Genomic DNA, 14,189 nt, shown 5'->3' with positions numbered 1-14,189 from the left:
TTAAAGAGCTTTTCCAATTTCAAACAGTGTAATTTCTCAGAATGTCTTTGTCTAGAAATCCTAAAGTCAGGCTTAAAAGAATTTTCAGCAATAGCCTTAATTTGATAAAAATCAGCACAAAATAGCGTACATAGCATTTCTCACTCTTGTCTGAAAATATCCTTATTTAACCGGTAGCGCTTGCTTTTGCAGTCGCTAATAACAAGATTTTAAATAACAGACCCTATACTTACTGTAAATTGCCGTTCGTTACGTGTGTTTAAGTGAAGTGAAGGTCGCATTGACTTGGGTAAAATACGGTTAATTTTACAATTATGAAGAAAATATTGTTGATTAATCAAATTAGCTTTTTTTTTCACAAGAGACCACATTTCAAAAAATCTAAGGAAAAATAACATTTAAACTTATTATAGACCCAGTAAAACTACCAGGTCCCAAATTTATCAAGGTAAAGACCCTATCCCGATAGGTGAAAACTCTGGTGTCTACAGAATTCCTTGTTCGTGTAGTCTTTGGTATATCGGAAGAACTGATCAGCGACTCACGGATATATTAACTCAGCACTCTAGTTCAATTAATAATACACTTAAAAAGCGGAAAAAACCAGAAAATTTTGACTCTGCCCTTGCAGAGAACATTTTTGAAAAACCAGACCATACTTTTTTGTTTAATCAAGTTATTCTTGTTTCGCATTATAAAGGTATTGTCCAGCACTAAAGAGAAGCTGTTGAAATTTATAAATACCAACATTTAGGTCTAGCTTTAAACAGAGATTCCGGTGATTTAAGAATAAACGAGTCATATTTCGGTTTTGTCAAAAGAGAATCCGATACTTTAGTAATCCCGGAAATAAACCTTGAACCACTTTCCCAGTCATCTAATCAAACACGTGAACAACCCCTTAGGTCTCAAAGGGTGTCTGCAAGAAATGCATTAATTAAAATCCGAAATCAAATGACATAGTTCTCCAACTTATTTAATTGCTGGTTCATTTTATTTTTCGAGTGAATGAATTGTTTCCTTGTCTTTGTCAGTTGTTCGCTAGTATCCGTCGATGACAGTTCATATTTCTTTGGATTTTGGGCAAATCGCGGATATTGGCGAATAACTCGTTTTTATGGTTGTTAGGTAGTTGGTTTTAATTCTTTTAATTTTTGGCTTTTATTGATACATCGTTTCGTTTCGCGCTGAAGAAGAGAGGCGTTTGTCCTCTCGAAATATTCGCTTTTTTTTTTCAGTATCTTCATTTGGCCTATACAAACCCCATTTTTGCTCGTTTTTCTTTCTTTATTTATATATATTTTGTGTATATATTTTTTGTCAGATTTAGATTGATTGATTTAGCTTTGTTTAAGAAGGTCTACATTTGTAGTTCTCACTCTAGTAAATGAGCGTTCTATATTTCAGGATGAAGCGTTGGCTCCAAATGGAAATACTCCAGTAATGCTTACAAAGGTACGTATCATACCTTTGCCATTTAATACTCTAATGGTATTAACTAATACCATTAGGCATCTTTCCTAATAATCCAAATTCTCAACTTTTATTATTAAGGAAAATGCGAATTCTCATAATCCAGATTATCGTTTGTAATCTATAAAATAATCTGAGAGTCAATGAAAATAATGTTTTTGAAAATTTTTAGAAATTTAAATGTTGATCTCATTCATTGATGATAATCTGTGTATGCTCTTATGTAAATTAATTGTTTGGATGGTAAGATTTTCAGTTTTTAACCCTTTTCATTGGGTGATCTATTTTGTTTAATTATATTTTTAAAGTTTATATCTATCATCCTTGCTAAATTTTATCATCTTCTTTGATTTTAAATTATTTGTTTGAGAATCCAAGTAAAACTCCAATGGTGTGACTGTCAATAAACATAAAATTCTCATAATCCAATCAGTCAGAATTGAGGGCATTAACATTTTTATGATTTTTCTCTTTTTATTCTTTTTCATTTCTTTTAATCCATTGTGAATACTCTTAATTTGGGTTTTGATACAAAAAAAGGATGTCAGCACCATCAGCAAGATTGAGTAAATATTTGATTATGGTAACTTTGAAAAAAACTTGTATTTTGACGAAAATATTTTTCACTTACAATCAAAACTTTTTCTGAAAAATGCTGTATGCTTCTTTTTTCATAATTTGGTCAAATCTCTGTGAACGGGTCAAGTTGGTTTTGAGTTTTCTAATATAATGATATTTTTTGTCTATATTTTGACTCGTTTTTTCTATTTTTTTTAGTGTTATCTTTTTTATTATTACTACTTTTTGTTATCCCCACGTCTTTTTTTGAAATTGGTAAGACGAATTGGCATGAATGATATCCGGCCGATCGCTTTTTCAAGCATTGTTTACGCTTTATTGCAGCGTATTCCAACCTGGGAGGAACGGACTCGTCTAAGTTGAGGCATCAAATGATATTAAAATAACGTAGTCACGCAAAAATTTTTCAGACACTTAAGTGTTGACTTTCAGTTATAGAAGATAAAGTTTTAATTATCAAGCAAATCAGGAACATTTTGTTTTTAATGACATAATATTAACGCTAGTAATAAACAAAATTAGTTTTCTTTTCAGGCACTTCTCAGAAACGTATCCCTCCTCCCCCCGCAGAAGATATTTCTCGCTACAAAAAATGATATTAGATAATTTTTTGCGGTTAGAACATTGTTTGGCAGTAATAGATAAATAAACAAATTCCTTTACCAGTAAACCCTAAAGGTTAAGAATTATAGGTATACATTTTATGAGCCCTGTTTATTAGTCGGACTGAGATACCTTTTTAATATGGCCTCGGATGGTGACCAGATACTCCTTCGAAAAATTTCATGTTTTGGAATGTGTTCTGCGAAATATGTGATATTTGCAAAGTTTTATTTTTTATGGCCATAATATGACTCCCTACTAAAATTGTCTGAAAAAATACTGCCCTCCTCCCTCCCCTAACTCAATACAGTGTATTTTGTCAGCGTCGGGATACAAAGCTGGCCTTCAAGCTCTTTAAAAGGAAGACAACCGGTCGGCTGCTATAATTAAAAGGGCGACATACACCATTTTTGTAACTTGTCAGGAGAATACACCATTTTTGTAACTTGTCAGGAGAAGCAAAACACGGAAAAAAGCTCTTCGGCTATGTTCGCTCTGAAGGATGACGCTAATGGAGATAAATTGAGCATATTATTATTATTATTATTATTGTTTATTTATAACCCATCATACAGACAACAAAAAAGACGGGAGTACAGCAAAGACAAAAGAAAGAAAAATACACTTGAATAAAGGAAAATGCACCAACTACATAACAGCAGTAACTTCTTCTAATGACAGTGCGTAGCATGAACTATTGCTGGAGAATCTCATGCCACTGGTGACTAATGATTTTCCTGTTAAAATGTTGTATTTGTTTTTCTATTGTAAGCGTGTGATCAGCTATTTTGTATTTTCTGATCAGGTAAGTGTTGCGTGTCCAGGGTGGAAACTTCAGTAGGTATTTTGCGTATTTAAAGAATATCGACTGTAATTTGTGCTTCGTAGTTTGCGGGAAAGTTCGTTAGAAGGGGCTAAGGTACAGAAAGTGAAGGAGGACCAGTGCGTTGTAGAGCCGTGCTAGGATCATTAGGTTAAAGCTGAATTTTTTTTGCTACCCTTTTGCTATATGCAAAGCTCGTTCGTTTATCAAGATGCTTAATGAGTAGTGCTCTTGTGTGCTTTAGTGTCTGGCCAATGGGTAACCCTGAATATGTAATTTGGTCAGCTGGTGCTATGTTAGTGTTTCTAAACATGATGGATTCGGGATTCAGCGCTTCAGGCCAGTTGAAAAATAGCACTTTTGACTTCAAAGGATTGAATTCAAGACCAGTAGCTGCATACTCTCTTTCAAAAATTTTAAAATTTTCTTCAATTCTTCTAAGTTCACGGGCAATGTTTAATAAGTCATCAGCAAAGCAAACTAGGGAAAGATCTATATTTTTAGAAATGCAAGACTTTTTATAATTTTCTTGCGCAGGAATCACGCTATTATTGCACAGGAAGCTGGAGCAGAAGTAGGTTTGCCTTGACGAGCACCCTTCTTTACTGGGATTCTTACAGAATCTGTTTGCATCTCATACTCGATCTTGATTCGGCCTCGAGGTTTTCATACATATCTCTCAGGGGTACGAGTGTGTCATATTGGACGCCGCGCTTTGCCATTTCAAGTACAATCTGTTCGTGTATTAATGAGTCAAAAGCTCGTCGTATATCATGTATGCCAAGAGCGACAGATTGGCCAGAAGTTTCGGCATCCCATAGTACTGAAACTACCACACTTAAAACATGTCCACAACCAAGGCCAGGCTGGAAACCGAACTGGAAAGGCGGTGTTTAGCATCTCATATTAATTTCCTCAATAATCAGAAGTTCGAATATCTTGCAAAAAGTGGTAGACACTGTTATTGGTCGAAATGATGTGCATTCCTCAGGAGGCTTTTCCTTTTTTGGTAGCGGTGTAAGACTTCTAACGCAGAACGTACTAGGAACAACACATTGTGCAAAAATCATCTGGATTAAGTGGTTTAAATGTTCAATAAGCAGAAACGACAGATTTTGTCGGCGCACTTCAGAGATTTTGTCAATACCTTGTGATCACTTTTTTTTAAGATGACGGAGGGCGTTACAAATGTCAGAAACTGATACAACACAATCAGTGCGACTTGCATGTGATAGTTGATTATTGAAGTAATATATGAATTTTGTGCTTTTTTCTGGAAACGGGAGTAAAAACTCTTGTCTATAGTGTGCTTTCAACGACTCTAAGGGGATTGACAATGCATCAGTGGCTGGTTTTTTATATTGCATGGACCTCCAAATATTATTGGGGTTTCGCAGAGCAATTTCCGATGACTTACAAGTAATTTATTCGCGATGATTGGCTAGCTCTTTGGCAAATTTACGTTTCGTGTGAAGCCTGGTTCCAATCACTATTCCGGTTTGTGGACATCCACAATCTTTTCATATTGAGAGCCAGAATTTAGCCTTATCACACGCATCAACTAAAGCCGCATTTTTTTTTACCAACCCTTTACTTGTGCTCCTGTTTTGATTTTTCGTTTTGGCACTGCTGCTTCCTCAGCTAGACGAAGCACATGTGACAACTGAGCAGTGTACGTGTTAAGCTGAATTCGCTCTTCCTTTTCGCGGCTAGGAGTGGATTGTATTAGCAGATTGTATGGAACTTTTATTTTTTATATAATGCTATCACATACGTGATTGTAAAGGAAGGGATCCTTTTATTCCAATCCGTAAGCTCTACCCATTTCTGCGATATTACTTTTTGACTAGTTTGCCGAGTGCTTGAAGAGGGAGGTGCTATGTTCAATTCTATTGGGAAGTGGTCCAAAGAAAAGGGAGTATCAAAGACGTGCACTTGAGAGGGGGAAAGCTGTTTTGAACAAATCACACGGTCAAGATCAGATGTGGAACCTGAGCTATGTATGTATGTGAATTTTTGTGTTTTGCCTGACACGATAAACGAGTCATCAAGTAAACCGTAAATCATATTTTCCCGAACACTAGAATCAATACTATCAATCTCGTTGACATTAGCACTGAATGAGCAATTAAAATCACCTAAAATAACAGTAGGGAGTTTCCTACGCTTAGCTAGTAGAAGGCACTCTGATAGTTTAGCGATACTTCTGACAAAAAGCGAATCTGAATGGTCATTCCGGTAATCTGTCGGCAGATACACGTTAATTACTACTAAATTACCACCTACTTGCACTGCAAGGATATTTTGCGTTGAGAATAAAATCTTTGACTCAATATCTCTCCGAACACAAGTTACAAGTCCACCAGAGGGTCGGCCAAGGGCCTGCTTACGCCCAGCAGGAATAGCATACATCAAATGAGATTAAAAAGTGTCTAACTGATTCACAGACAATGGAAGGGCAAAGTGCTCTTGAACACTTACAATATGGCTGGTTTTCAGCATTTCAGCTATTATTAAAGATTGGTCAGCACAGTTGCCGTTTATGTTCCAAGACACAAGTTTCATGAAATTCAAGAAACACCGGATTTCATATCAGACTTAGTAGACTTATTTGTAGGACAGCGTACGTTATAGCATGTGTGTCCACTTGAGTTGCAGCTCGTGCAGAAGGCTGTCTGATTGCACTTGTTTAGGCGACAGGAAGTGTGATCAGTTGATCCATGCTTCGAACACTTTGGTTGATTTGTGCATTCGGCTGCAAGATGACCAACTAAATGACACTTATAACACCGTTTCGGCAAAAATACAAAAGGCTGTGCTGGTTTTTTCTCGTAGTGTATTTTCACAGAATGACGAAGAAAAAACTCGAGCTCGGTTCGAGATTCGAAATGTACTTTGAAGACACGTGAGATACCACATTGCAGTATTTTTACGGCATTTGGGATGAGCGGTTTGAGTGACTGTTCACCGAAGTCCTCCGGGACTCGTTTCAGGACACCAATGTGGCTTTGCGAGCGGACAGATGCCGTAACACCCTGACTGTTATTCTTCAACGAAGCGACAACTACATCTGCTGTTTTCTTCGATTTTACAACTAATTTCCAATAATTTTTTCATTTGCGAAGCTCATTTATATCGTCACCACTGGGACATAAGGTGTCAATAAACTCCTTTCGGGCAGTAGGAGTGTTCAAACTATTAGGCATGTTCTTAAGAACAACGGCATAGCTAGGTCTTTGAGTAGGCTCGTCGGTCGGTTTGCTAGGCACCCGCGGAATCGGCTTATTTTGTGCTATGTGATAAAGTCCATCAACTTTTCGCTTAATTTCGGTTAAGTGACAGGTAGCCGTAGCAGATGTGCTTTCATCCACTGCAGGAACGGAGCAAGGCGACAATACGGCAAACGTTGGAATCAGACTTTTGTCACGTTTAGCCGTTTGAGTGAACCATTTGCACATGTCTATAACATTTTCTTCCTTCTTCTTACTATGCCTGATTAGGCGAGTTTCGATTTTTAACTCCTGGTGGAGTAAAGTCTTTGCGTCAATAATATCATCAAACGAGAAGAAACTCACGGCTTTCGCAATAATCACTTTCGCTTTTCCCCCCGTTCTCATCGAGCGTGAAATTTAGTTTAGCACAGGATTGATAATAATCTTTCCCCCTTGACCTGTATCACTTTTTTCGCCCATAATGAACGAAATATCAAGTGTCTGGGGTGTCTTCACTCAAAACCTGCCAGTGTCTTCACTCGAAAACAGCCAAAGTCTACTGAATCACACAATACTAAGAAAAGGGAAGTGTAAGGACCTGGTCACCAATTCCCCTCAATATAAGGGTAACTATATACCGGCAGGTACATACGGCGCTTGCGGCAGGAACCCTCCCCTCTTCTGCTTATTGCCTAACATAATTATGTTATCAGTATTCTGTTCCGGAAACTACTTTTGAATTTTGGCTTATTTTTGGACAGTATAGTAGGTGGCAATACTGCACTGTAAGGTAATTAAATCTTTCTGTCTGAGTCCAATACTTGTTAGGTCACTAAATCCAAAGGGAATTTAAAATCAAGCAGTAAAAATGTCAATATCAATTAAATAAAATAAGCCGATTAAAAATATCTGTAGGGAATCGCACAGGTGGAAACCTTACTTTATTAAGAGGTTGATATCCAAAACAAGGTGTTGACACAACGAACTCTCAATCAATCAATATAAGGATATTCTAGTTCAACTTTTTATATTCTTTTCAGCTGCATAAATTAAATTCAAGTATTCCAGTCGAAATCAAAATTGTTCCATTTAGGGTGTATGTCTCCTTTTTTCCTGACAAAAAAAAAGGAGTGACATGCCAAATCCTTATGATACAGCTCCATAAGATAATCCTCTTCTGTCATTCTGACTTGCAAAAAGATCTGATAAAAAAAAAGAGACAAACGCCACTTAGAGGCGTATGTCTCTTTCTATCTTCGTAACACTTCGAGATATGACAATTATGACTGTACCATTGGATGTACCTCATTTTAGACCAAAATGGCATATGTCGCACTTTGAATTGTCACAGCCCGCGATGTTCTCTGGACGTGGAGCATGTCATACAGAGCAACTTCCGTATAAAAAAATATGAGTGATGAACTTGACTGCGTTTTTAAGAAAGTAGTGAAAGTTATAAGCTATGAAAGTTTTAAATCCATCTGAGAAACCTTTCCCGAGATAATGATGGTGCGCTAGTTTGACAAGCCGGACACATATAATGCTTTTGATTTGTATCGCTGTTTCACCAGGAATAGATTCTAGTCCCACGGTGTCTTATAGTGCCAAAGCTTTTAGGTAGATTGGAGAAAAAATATTTAGCACCTCACTCTTCATTTGTGCCCTCCACGAGTCAAATGCGAGTTTTACTTGCCCCCAAACACTCTTTGAAACTTTTACCTTGATTCTTAAAGCTTTTCCCAATATATTACAGATACACAATTTTGATAACCTTGCAATACGGAGTTTCTTTTGGTTTATCTCATAGCTGTGAATAGATTCTAAGTCAATAGGGGCTTACAATGCAAAAAAATTTAAGTTGATCGGAAAAAATGTTTAGCCCATTCTTTCCCCCAACATAAAATTTGAAGTCCCCTTACCATCTCCCTCCCTTCATTCCTCCGACATTAGCTGAAAGTCTCAACTCCATCCTCCAATCCGTCCTCGAAGTTCAGATATACTATTTTTTTAACCGAGATGCACATTGTGTTTATCGATGTACCTCTGCCCCCACTCCCCTTGTCGAAACTCAAGGTCCACATGCCCTACCAAAACTTTTTGAGAGTTTCAACCCTGATCCCCTAAAATACTATCGGCTTTTCTGTATTCAAATGCCCGAAGGTTAAAAACAAACAAACGTATTTATCTAAATGGCTCCCTAACAGATACTGCGCCCCGGGAGAAGTGTTCCCTTTTGCCTCCTAGCTATGAAAATGATAAGTATACCTCCTTGTCCCCCTAGTTACTCCACTGTTTCTGGCTTCCGAAACTAATCACGAGATCCATCCCACCCCAAGAAAAACTGAAAAATGTACCCATAGAGGCATCGATATATCTGGTTCTATTTCTACTTAGAAACCCTACCAATTTCTAATTGTTTGTGAGCTGAGTGCTTTTGGACTTAATTCTGATTCTTGTAGTTGAAGCTCAGCTTGGCTAGCTTGGACCTGCCATCCTGTGCAAACGTAAGGCGCTCTCTTTGTGTCCATGTTACACTTGTTTGCGCCGTTCCCAATTTTTTGGGAGACACTAAGGTGATTAATTCTTTATACTTTTATTTACTCAGTTGTATAGTCCTCATAACAAATAACAACTTTTTAATGTTTCTTCAATTGAAAATAAAAATGTTTATCCAGAGGATATGTATTCATTATCAATTTGGCACTAGTTAAAACTAATAAAATAACATACGAGTGTTATACTAATCAATTCATTTTTCCATTTTAGCCAGAGCGTTCCGATACGGTGGACTTATCAGATAATGCACTACAAGTCGATATATCAGATGCGTTGAGTGAAAGAGACAAAGTGAAATTTACTGTACATACAAAGGTGATCTTTTAATATTTCATTATTACCTAATCATGAAAAGCAAAGATCACAGATGCCACAACGAATTTGTGATTGAAAAAATGCTGTACACAACTTTTTAATTAAGTCTAACTTCATCTTTTTCGCCTAGCTAACTTCCTTCCTTATGTCATGGACCAAATTTTGTATGGGCATTGCCAATCTTTTTGCACTTGTGGAATTGTCCCGGGACAGTGTTTGTCACCAAACTTCTCTGGTGGGATATGTTGCTCAACAAATATGTACAAATGGCCAACAATGAATGTGTGGCATAAAATTATGAATAAAAACTGCGCACATTTGACACAGTTATTTCTCAAACATTTTGGGCAAATTGACCATTTTGAAATTAAAAAGTACACGAGTGAAGTCTATATTATTCATGGAATTCTATCAGACAAAATGCGGTTTTTTTGCTCGTAAGATTGCTACATTTATTTCTAAAAAAGAAATAGAAGAAGAAACTGGAGTAATTTGAACTGCAGCAATGGGTTGAGATTTTCAGAAGATATCCAACCAGCAGTTTTGTGAGTGTTTTCCAACAATAATACTATCTTATTCTCTTGAAATTTTCGTACATAGACACACTCTGGATGAACAATTCTCTGTCATGCTTAATAACATAATTATTGGAGTGGCTGGGCCCCAATGGACAATCGGTTTTTGTTTATATTGGATGATAGTGGATTCCTTATCTACCCTGGTTAAATGTAATCTTTACTACAGAATAAATTATTCATTGCTCTTATAGGAATTAAAAAGAACGAGGGTCACAGACATAGTATTATCAATTTGAACAAAAAAAAAGAATTGCAAAAAGCATAGCTAAACTTGATTTAATAAGTAAACCACATACATCAGTGCAAATTGGAAGAGATGCGTTCGTTGTTCAGGCTATGTAGTCTTTGTGGGGACTAATTTCTTATACTATAATATTGCTTTTATGAATTATAAATTGTAGTCTCTTGAAATTTGTTCAGGTTTCTGAAATTCTGAACTACAAATGATTCATTGTTCTATAAAAAGGAATTTCAAGGAATCGTTGTTCGTTGGAACTCGGTGTTTATTTTTATCTTTTTGTTTGTGTGTCATCTGCTGTATCCATCTAACATCTATGACGATTTTGATTTGGAGAACAGTTAATCGTTGGTGAATAAATAACCAGCGTCATATGCAAGAAATTCTTTAACTATGATGAGTCATTTATTTATTTATAAGTTGAAGACCCTTCATCATAGACAACGCACTAGCGTTACCTATAGTAAAGCACCATAAGGCTTAAATGTATTATATATTTTTTACCAGAGGCGCTTTGTATGGAAAGGGTGGTCGTGTAAACTTCGAAGGGCGCTCATTCGATTGGAAATCGAAAATTCTAGTGCTCTTTTTAAGACTCAAAAGTGATCGGAGGGCAACTAGCCCCCTTCCCACGCCCTTTCCCCCTATGTATCTGATCAAAATTCTGAGATAGCTAGCTTGTTCAAAAAAGTCGAAATGTCAAATAACTATGCCTTTGGGGTTGACAAATACCCCCCATAGCCCCTGGGACAAGGGCTGTAAGTTATGCAAGTTGCTCATAGCATATAAGGTTGTTTTTTTTTTATTGGGAAAGAGGACATGTTTGATCCTGGGTCTCCAATTGGCTTTGTGTATTAAGATGAAACTGTAAGGAAAGGTTGAGAAGGACGCCGAACACAATCAGAACACACAATGTGCTTGCTGGTTGTCAAAAGGGAATATCCGTACTATCTAAGGAACAGCTGAGTGTATTAAGTTGAAACTTTCAAGGTATGTTTAGGGGATGTTGAAGAGGGTTTGAAGGACTACCAGCCCCTCTCCCTCCTTGTCCCTTTCAGGTACCCCTCTGCTCAACACTGGTCGAAATTTTGAAATTGCCATTTTGTTCAAACTGGTCAAAAGGTCTAAAAACTACGCCTTCAGGGATGCCATGCCCTCCTAAGCCCTAGGACGTATTATGAATTATGCAATTTGCATATTATTTACATGCAAGATGTGTGATTAGGAAAAGGGGAAATGTTTAATTCTGGGTGTATTCGAAAAGGCTAAAGGTATTTAGGTGAAACTTTGGAGAATGTTGAGGGGTATGTTAAACTAAATCAAAAGCCACATGTGCATCCAGCTTATCAAAAAGGGGGGTCAGCAGTATCTCATGAACGGCTGAGGGTATTAAGTTGAAACTTTCAGGACATGTTTAGGGGAGTTTTGAAAGGTGGTTAGAGGGCTGCCAGCCCCCTCCCATGTTATTAAAGTTGACCTCCCTCAGAAACATTCGTTCAAAATTTAGAAATAGGCATCTTGTTCAAAATAGTCTGAAGGTCAAATAACTATGCCTACGAGGATGACATACCCCTCTAGCTGTTGAAAGGGATAATTAAAACAAGAAAAACACCATGCCTGCTGGTTGTCAAGTGGCCTTATCAGTAATATTTAAGGAACGGCTGAGGGTATCAAGTTGAAACCTTTAGGTTGTGTTTGGGGAATATTGAAGAGTGGTTGGAGGACAATCAGCCCCGTCCTTGCCCTTTTTAGATGCCCCTTCCTCTCAACACAGATCGAAACTTTGAAAAAGTGGTTTTGTTCAAAATGGTCAAAAAGTCAAGTAACTGCCTCCGGGATGACCCCCCCCCCCCCCAGCCCGTGGAGCATGTGTTTTCTGTTATATTAGTCGCCCATTGTTTATATTTAAGGTTGGTTATTGGGGAAAGAGGACATGTTTGATCCTGAATCTTCAAAAAGACAAAGAATATTAAGGTTGAATTTTTAGAAACTGGTGAGGGGGAGATGTCAAGCAAAATCAAAACACAATATATGCAGGAGGGTTGTCAAAAGGTCACAACAGCAATATCTAAGGAACGCCTTAGGGTATTTAGCTGAAACTTTAAACGTATATTAAGGGGGATGTCGAAAAGGGATCGATAAGAACCCTGTCGCGTCATTTGCGCTTTACTGAAAACAAATTCTATTATACACATTTTTGTTATATTTATAATTTGGGAAAAAATAAAAGTGAAAAACATCTTTAATTTCTGAGTTTCTAGGGATTAGTATCATTAGATATTAAATATTCAGCTTATTTTAATTGGTTATTTCCAGTCATATTGATTTTTATAGTGGTTTATTATAAGCACACTGTTCAATATAAAAATATTTTTCGATAAAACTCGAATGAGATTTTAGAACTTTTGCGGTTAGGGGAGGGGGAAGGGGGCAGTAGCTAAACTCCTGCTTGAAGTAATTTTGTTCGTTTTAAGTTTGACTTGAATATCCAATTTAATTATTACTCGTTTTAAGATTTATTTATTCATCTATATCAGCATCTGTTATCTTCATGCTTGATATAATCATTTGCTTTAATTTCTGTTTGTTTTCGATTTCATTATTCTTTGATTCTAATTCCTGGTCACTTTGTGTTTGAATTATTATCGGACTTTATTTCTGCTAGTCTTAAGTTTGATATGGCTCTTTTTTTTGAAAACTTCTTTTTCGGATTTTTTTTCCAATTAATAAAAAAAGGACAGAGCATTGTCTCAAGGAAAAAAATTAAGGAAAAACAAAAAAACGCACAACTAAAATCTTAGAGCTGACGTCTTGACTACCGGCTTAGCTATTGATTCTTTTAAGGAGGGCAGTGAGTTATTTAGGGAAAACTGTTGCTTCGCCCCCTCCCCAAGCCCCCTCCGTGATCTGGCCACCTGAGGTCGCTAGACGCGATGAAAAAATATCAGCAAGGACAATTTCGTATGTATTGCTATTCCTACTTGCAGTTCTAATCAAACTTATCTAATCTTCTATTGTAAGCTTAATTAAGCGGCTGAAGTTACTAAATTTTCCTGAGATAGTTGATAAATTCAGAAGATTTTTCTATGATCAATCCAGTAATTGTAACTCTAATAATGATGTCATTTCTTTCAGTTGAGGTTTTGTGGAGATTGATAAGAAAACCTTCATAGTTATTTACTCAGCTGTCCGAATACAAAAGGACATATTTAGCATGCTTTACAAGTGCACGTAGGTCCTAGGTTAAGGAGGTGGTGGGGCTTTCTGGGCGGATAGGAGACGTAAATCAAGTACGATGTCTAGCCATAATTTTACCCTGAATGGGAAGAGTCTACTGCTTTCATTACCGTGCCGAAGCTTTAATTCTCTCTTGAAACCAACAAACGTCTCTTTCCTCTTTTTCACATTTAGACCTTACTTCCCATGCCTGAATGCAAAAGTGTGAAAAATCTGCTGTAACTTTGTTGCAAAATGACTTCTAAAAGACGAGGATTTATTTTGTTATTGATTTATTTGACTAATATAAGAGGATAAAGTCGAAGTTCTTAGTAGGCCTTACCGAAGAGAAGAAGCTCTACATTAGAATCCCTCGCGGCACTTGTATGATATACCCCCTACCTAATATTCTTCTAATGTGTTTCTCTGACGCTCAATCCTAATGAAATGTACCAAAGTAAGATAAAAATATAATACTTCAGAACCAAATTTGGGCTGTATTTGCACATTAGGTGTGTGGGGCGGTTGGGGATAATGTATAGCGGGTCTGCATGTTTAATATATTAGGTACAATTATTCTGCATATTATGTAGTAA

General features: G+C 36.8%; 1 protein-coding gene across 3 annotated transcripts in view; it reads left to right on the top strand.

The window, feature by feature from the left end:
* Positions 1-14,189, top strand: part of Snx6 (sorting nexin 6) — a 103,490-nt gene that overhangs the window by 20,563 nt on the left and 68,738 nt on the right. For all 3 annotated transcript variants that reach the window (XM_089093459.1, XM_089093458.1, XM_089093460.1), the window contains exons 2-3: positions 1,408-1,455; positions 9,457-9,561. In XM_089093459.1, the coding sequence (XP_088949585.1) occupies positions 1,408-1,455; positions 9,457-9,561 (153 nt within the window). The remainder of the gene's footprint in view (positions 1-1,407; positions 1,456-9,456; positions 9,562-14,189) is intronic.

This window comes from Artemia sp. Qi Xiang Cuo, chromosome 8, assembly GCF_049724085.1.
Source record: "Artemia sp. Qi Xiang Cuo chromosome 8, ASM4972408v1, whole genome shotgun sequence".
NCBI lineage: Eukaryota > Metazoa > Arthropoda > Branchiopoda > Anostraca > Artemiidae > Artemia > Artemia sp. Qi Xiang Cuo.
The sequence above is the reverse complement of the archived record's forward strand: the minus strand, read 5'-3'. Positions and strand labels throughout refer to the sequence as shown.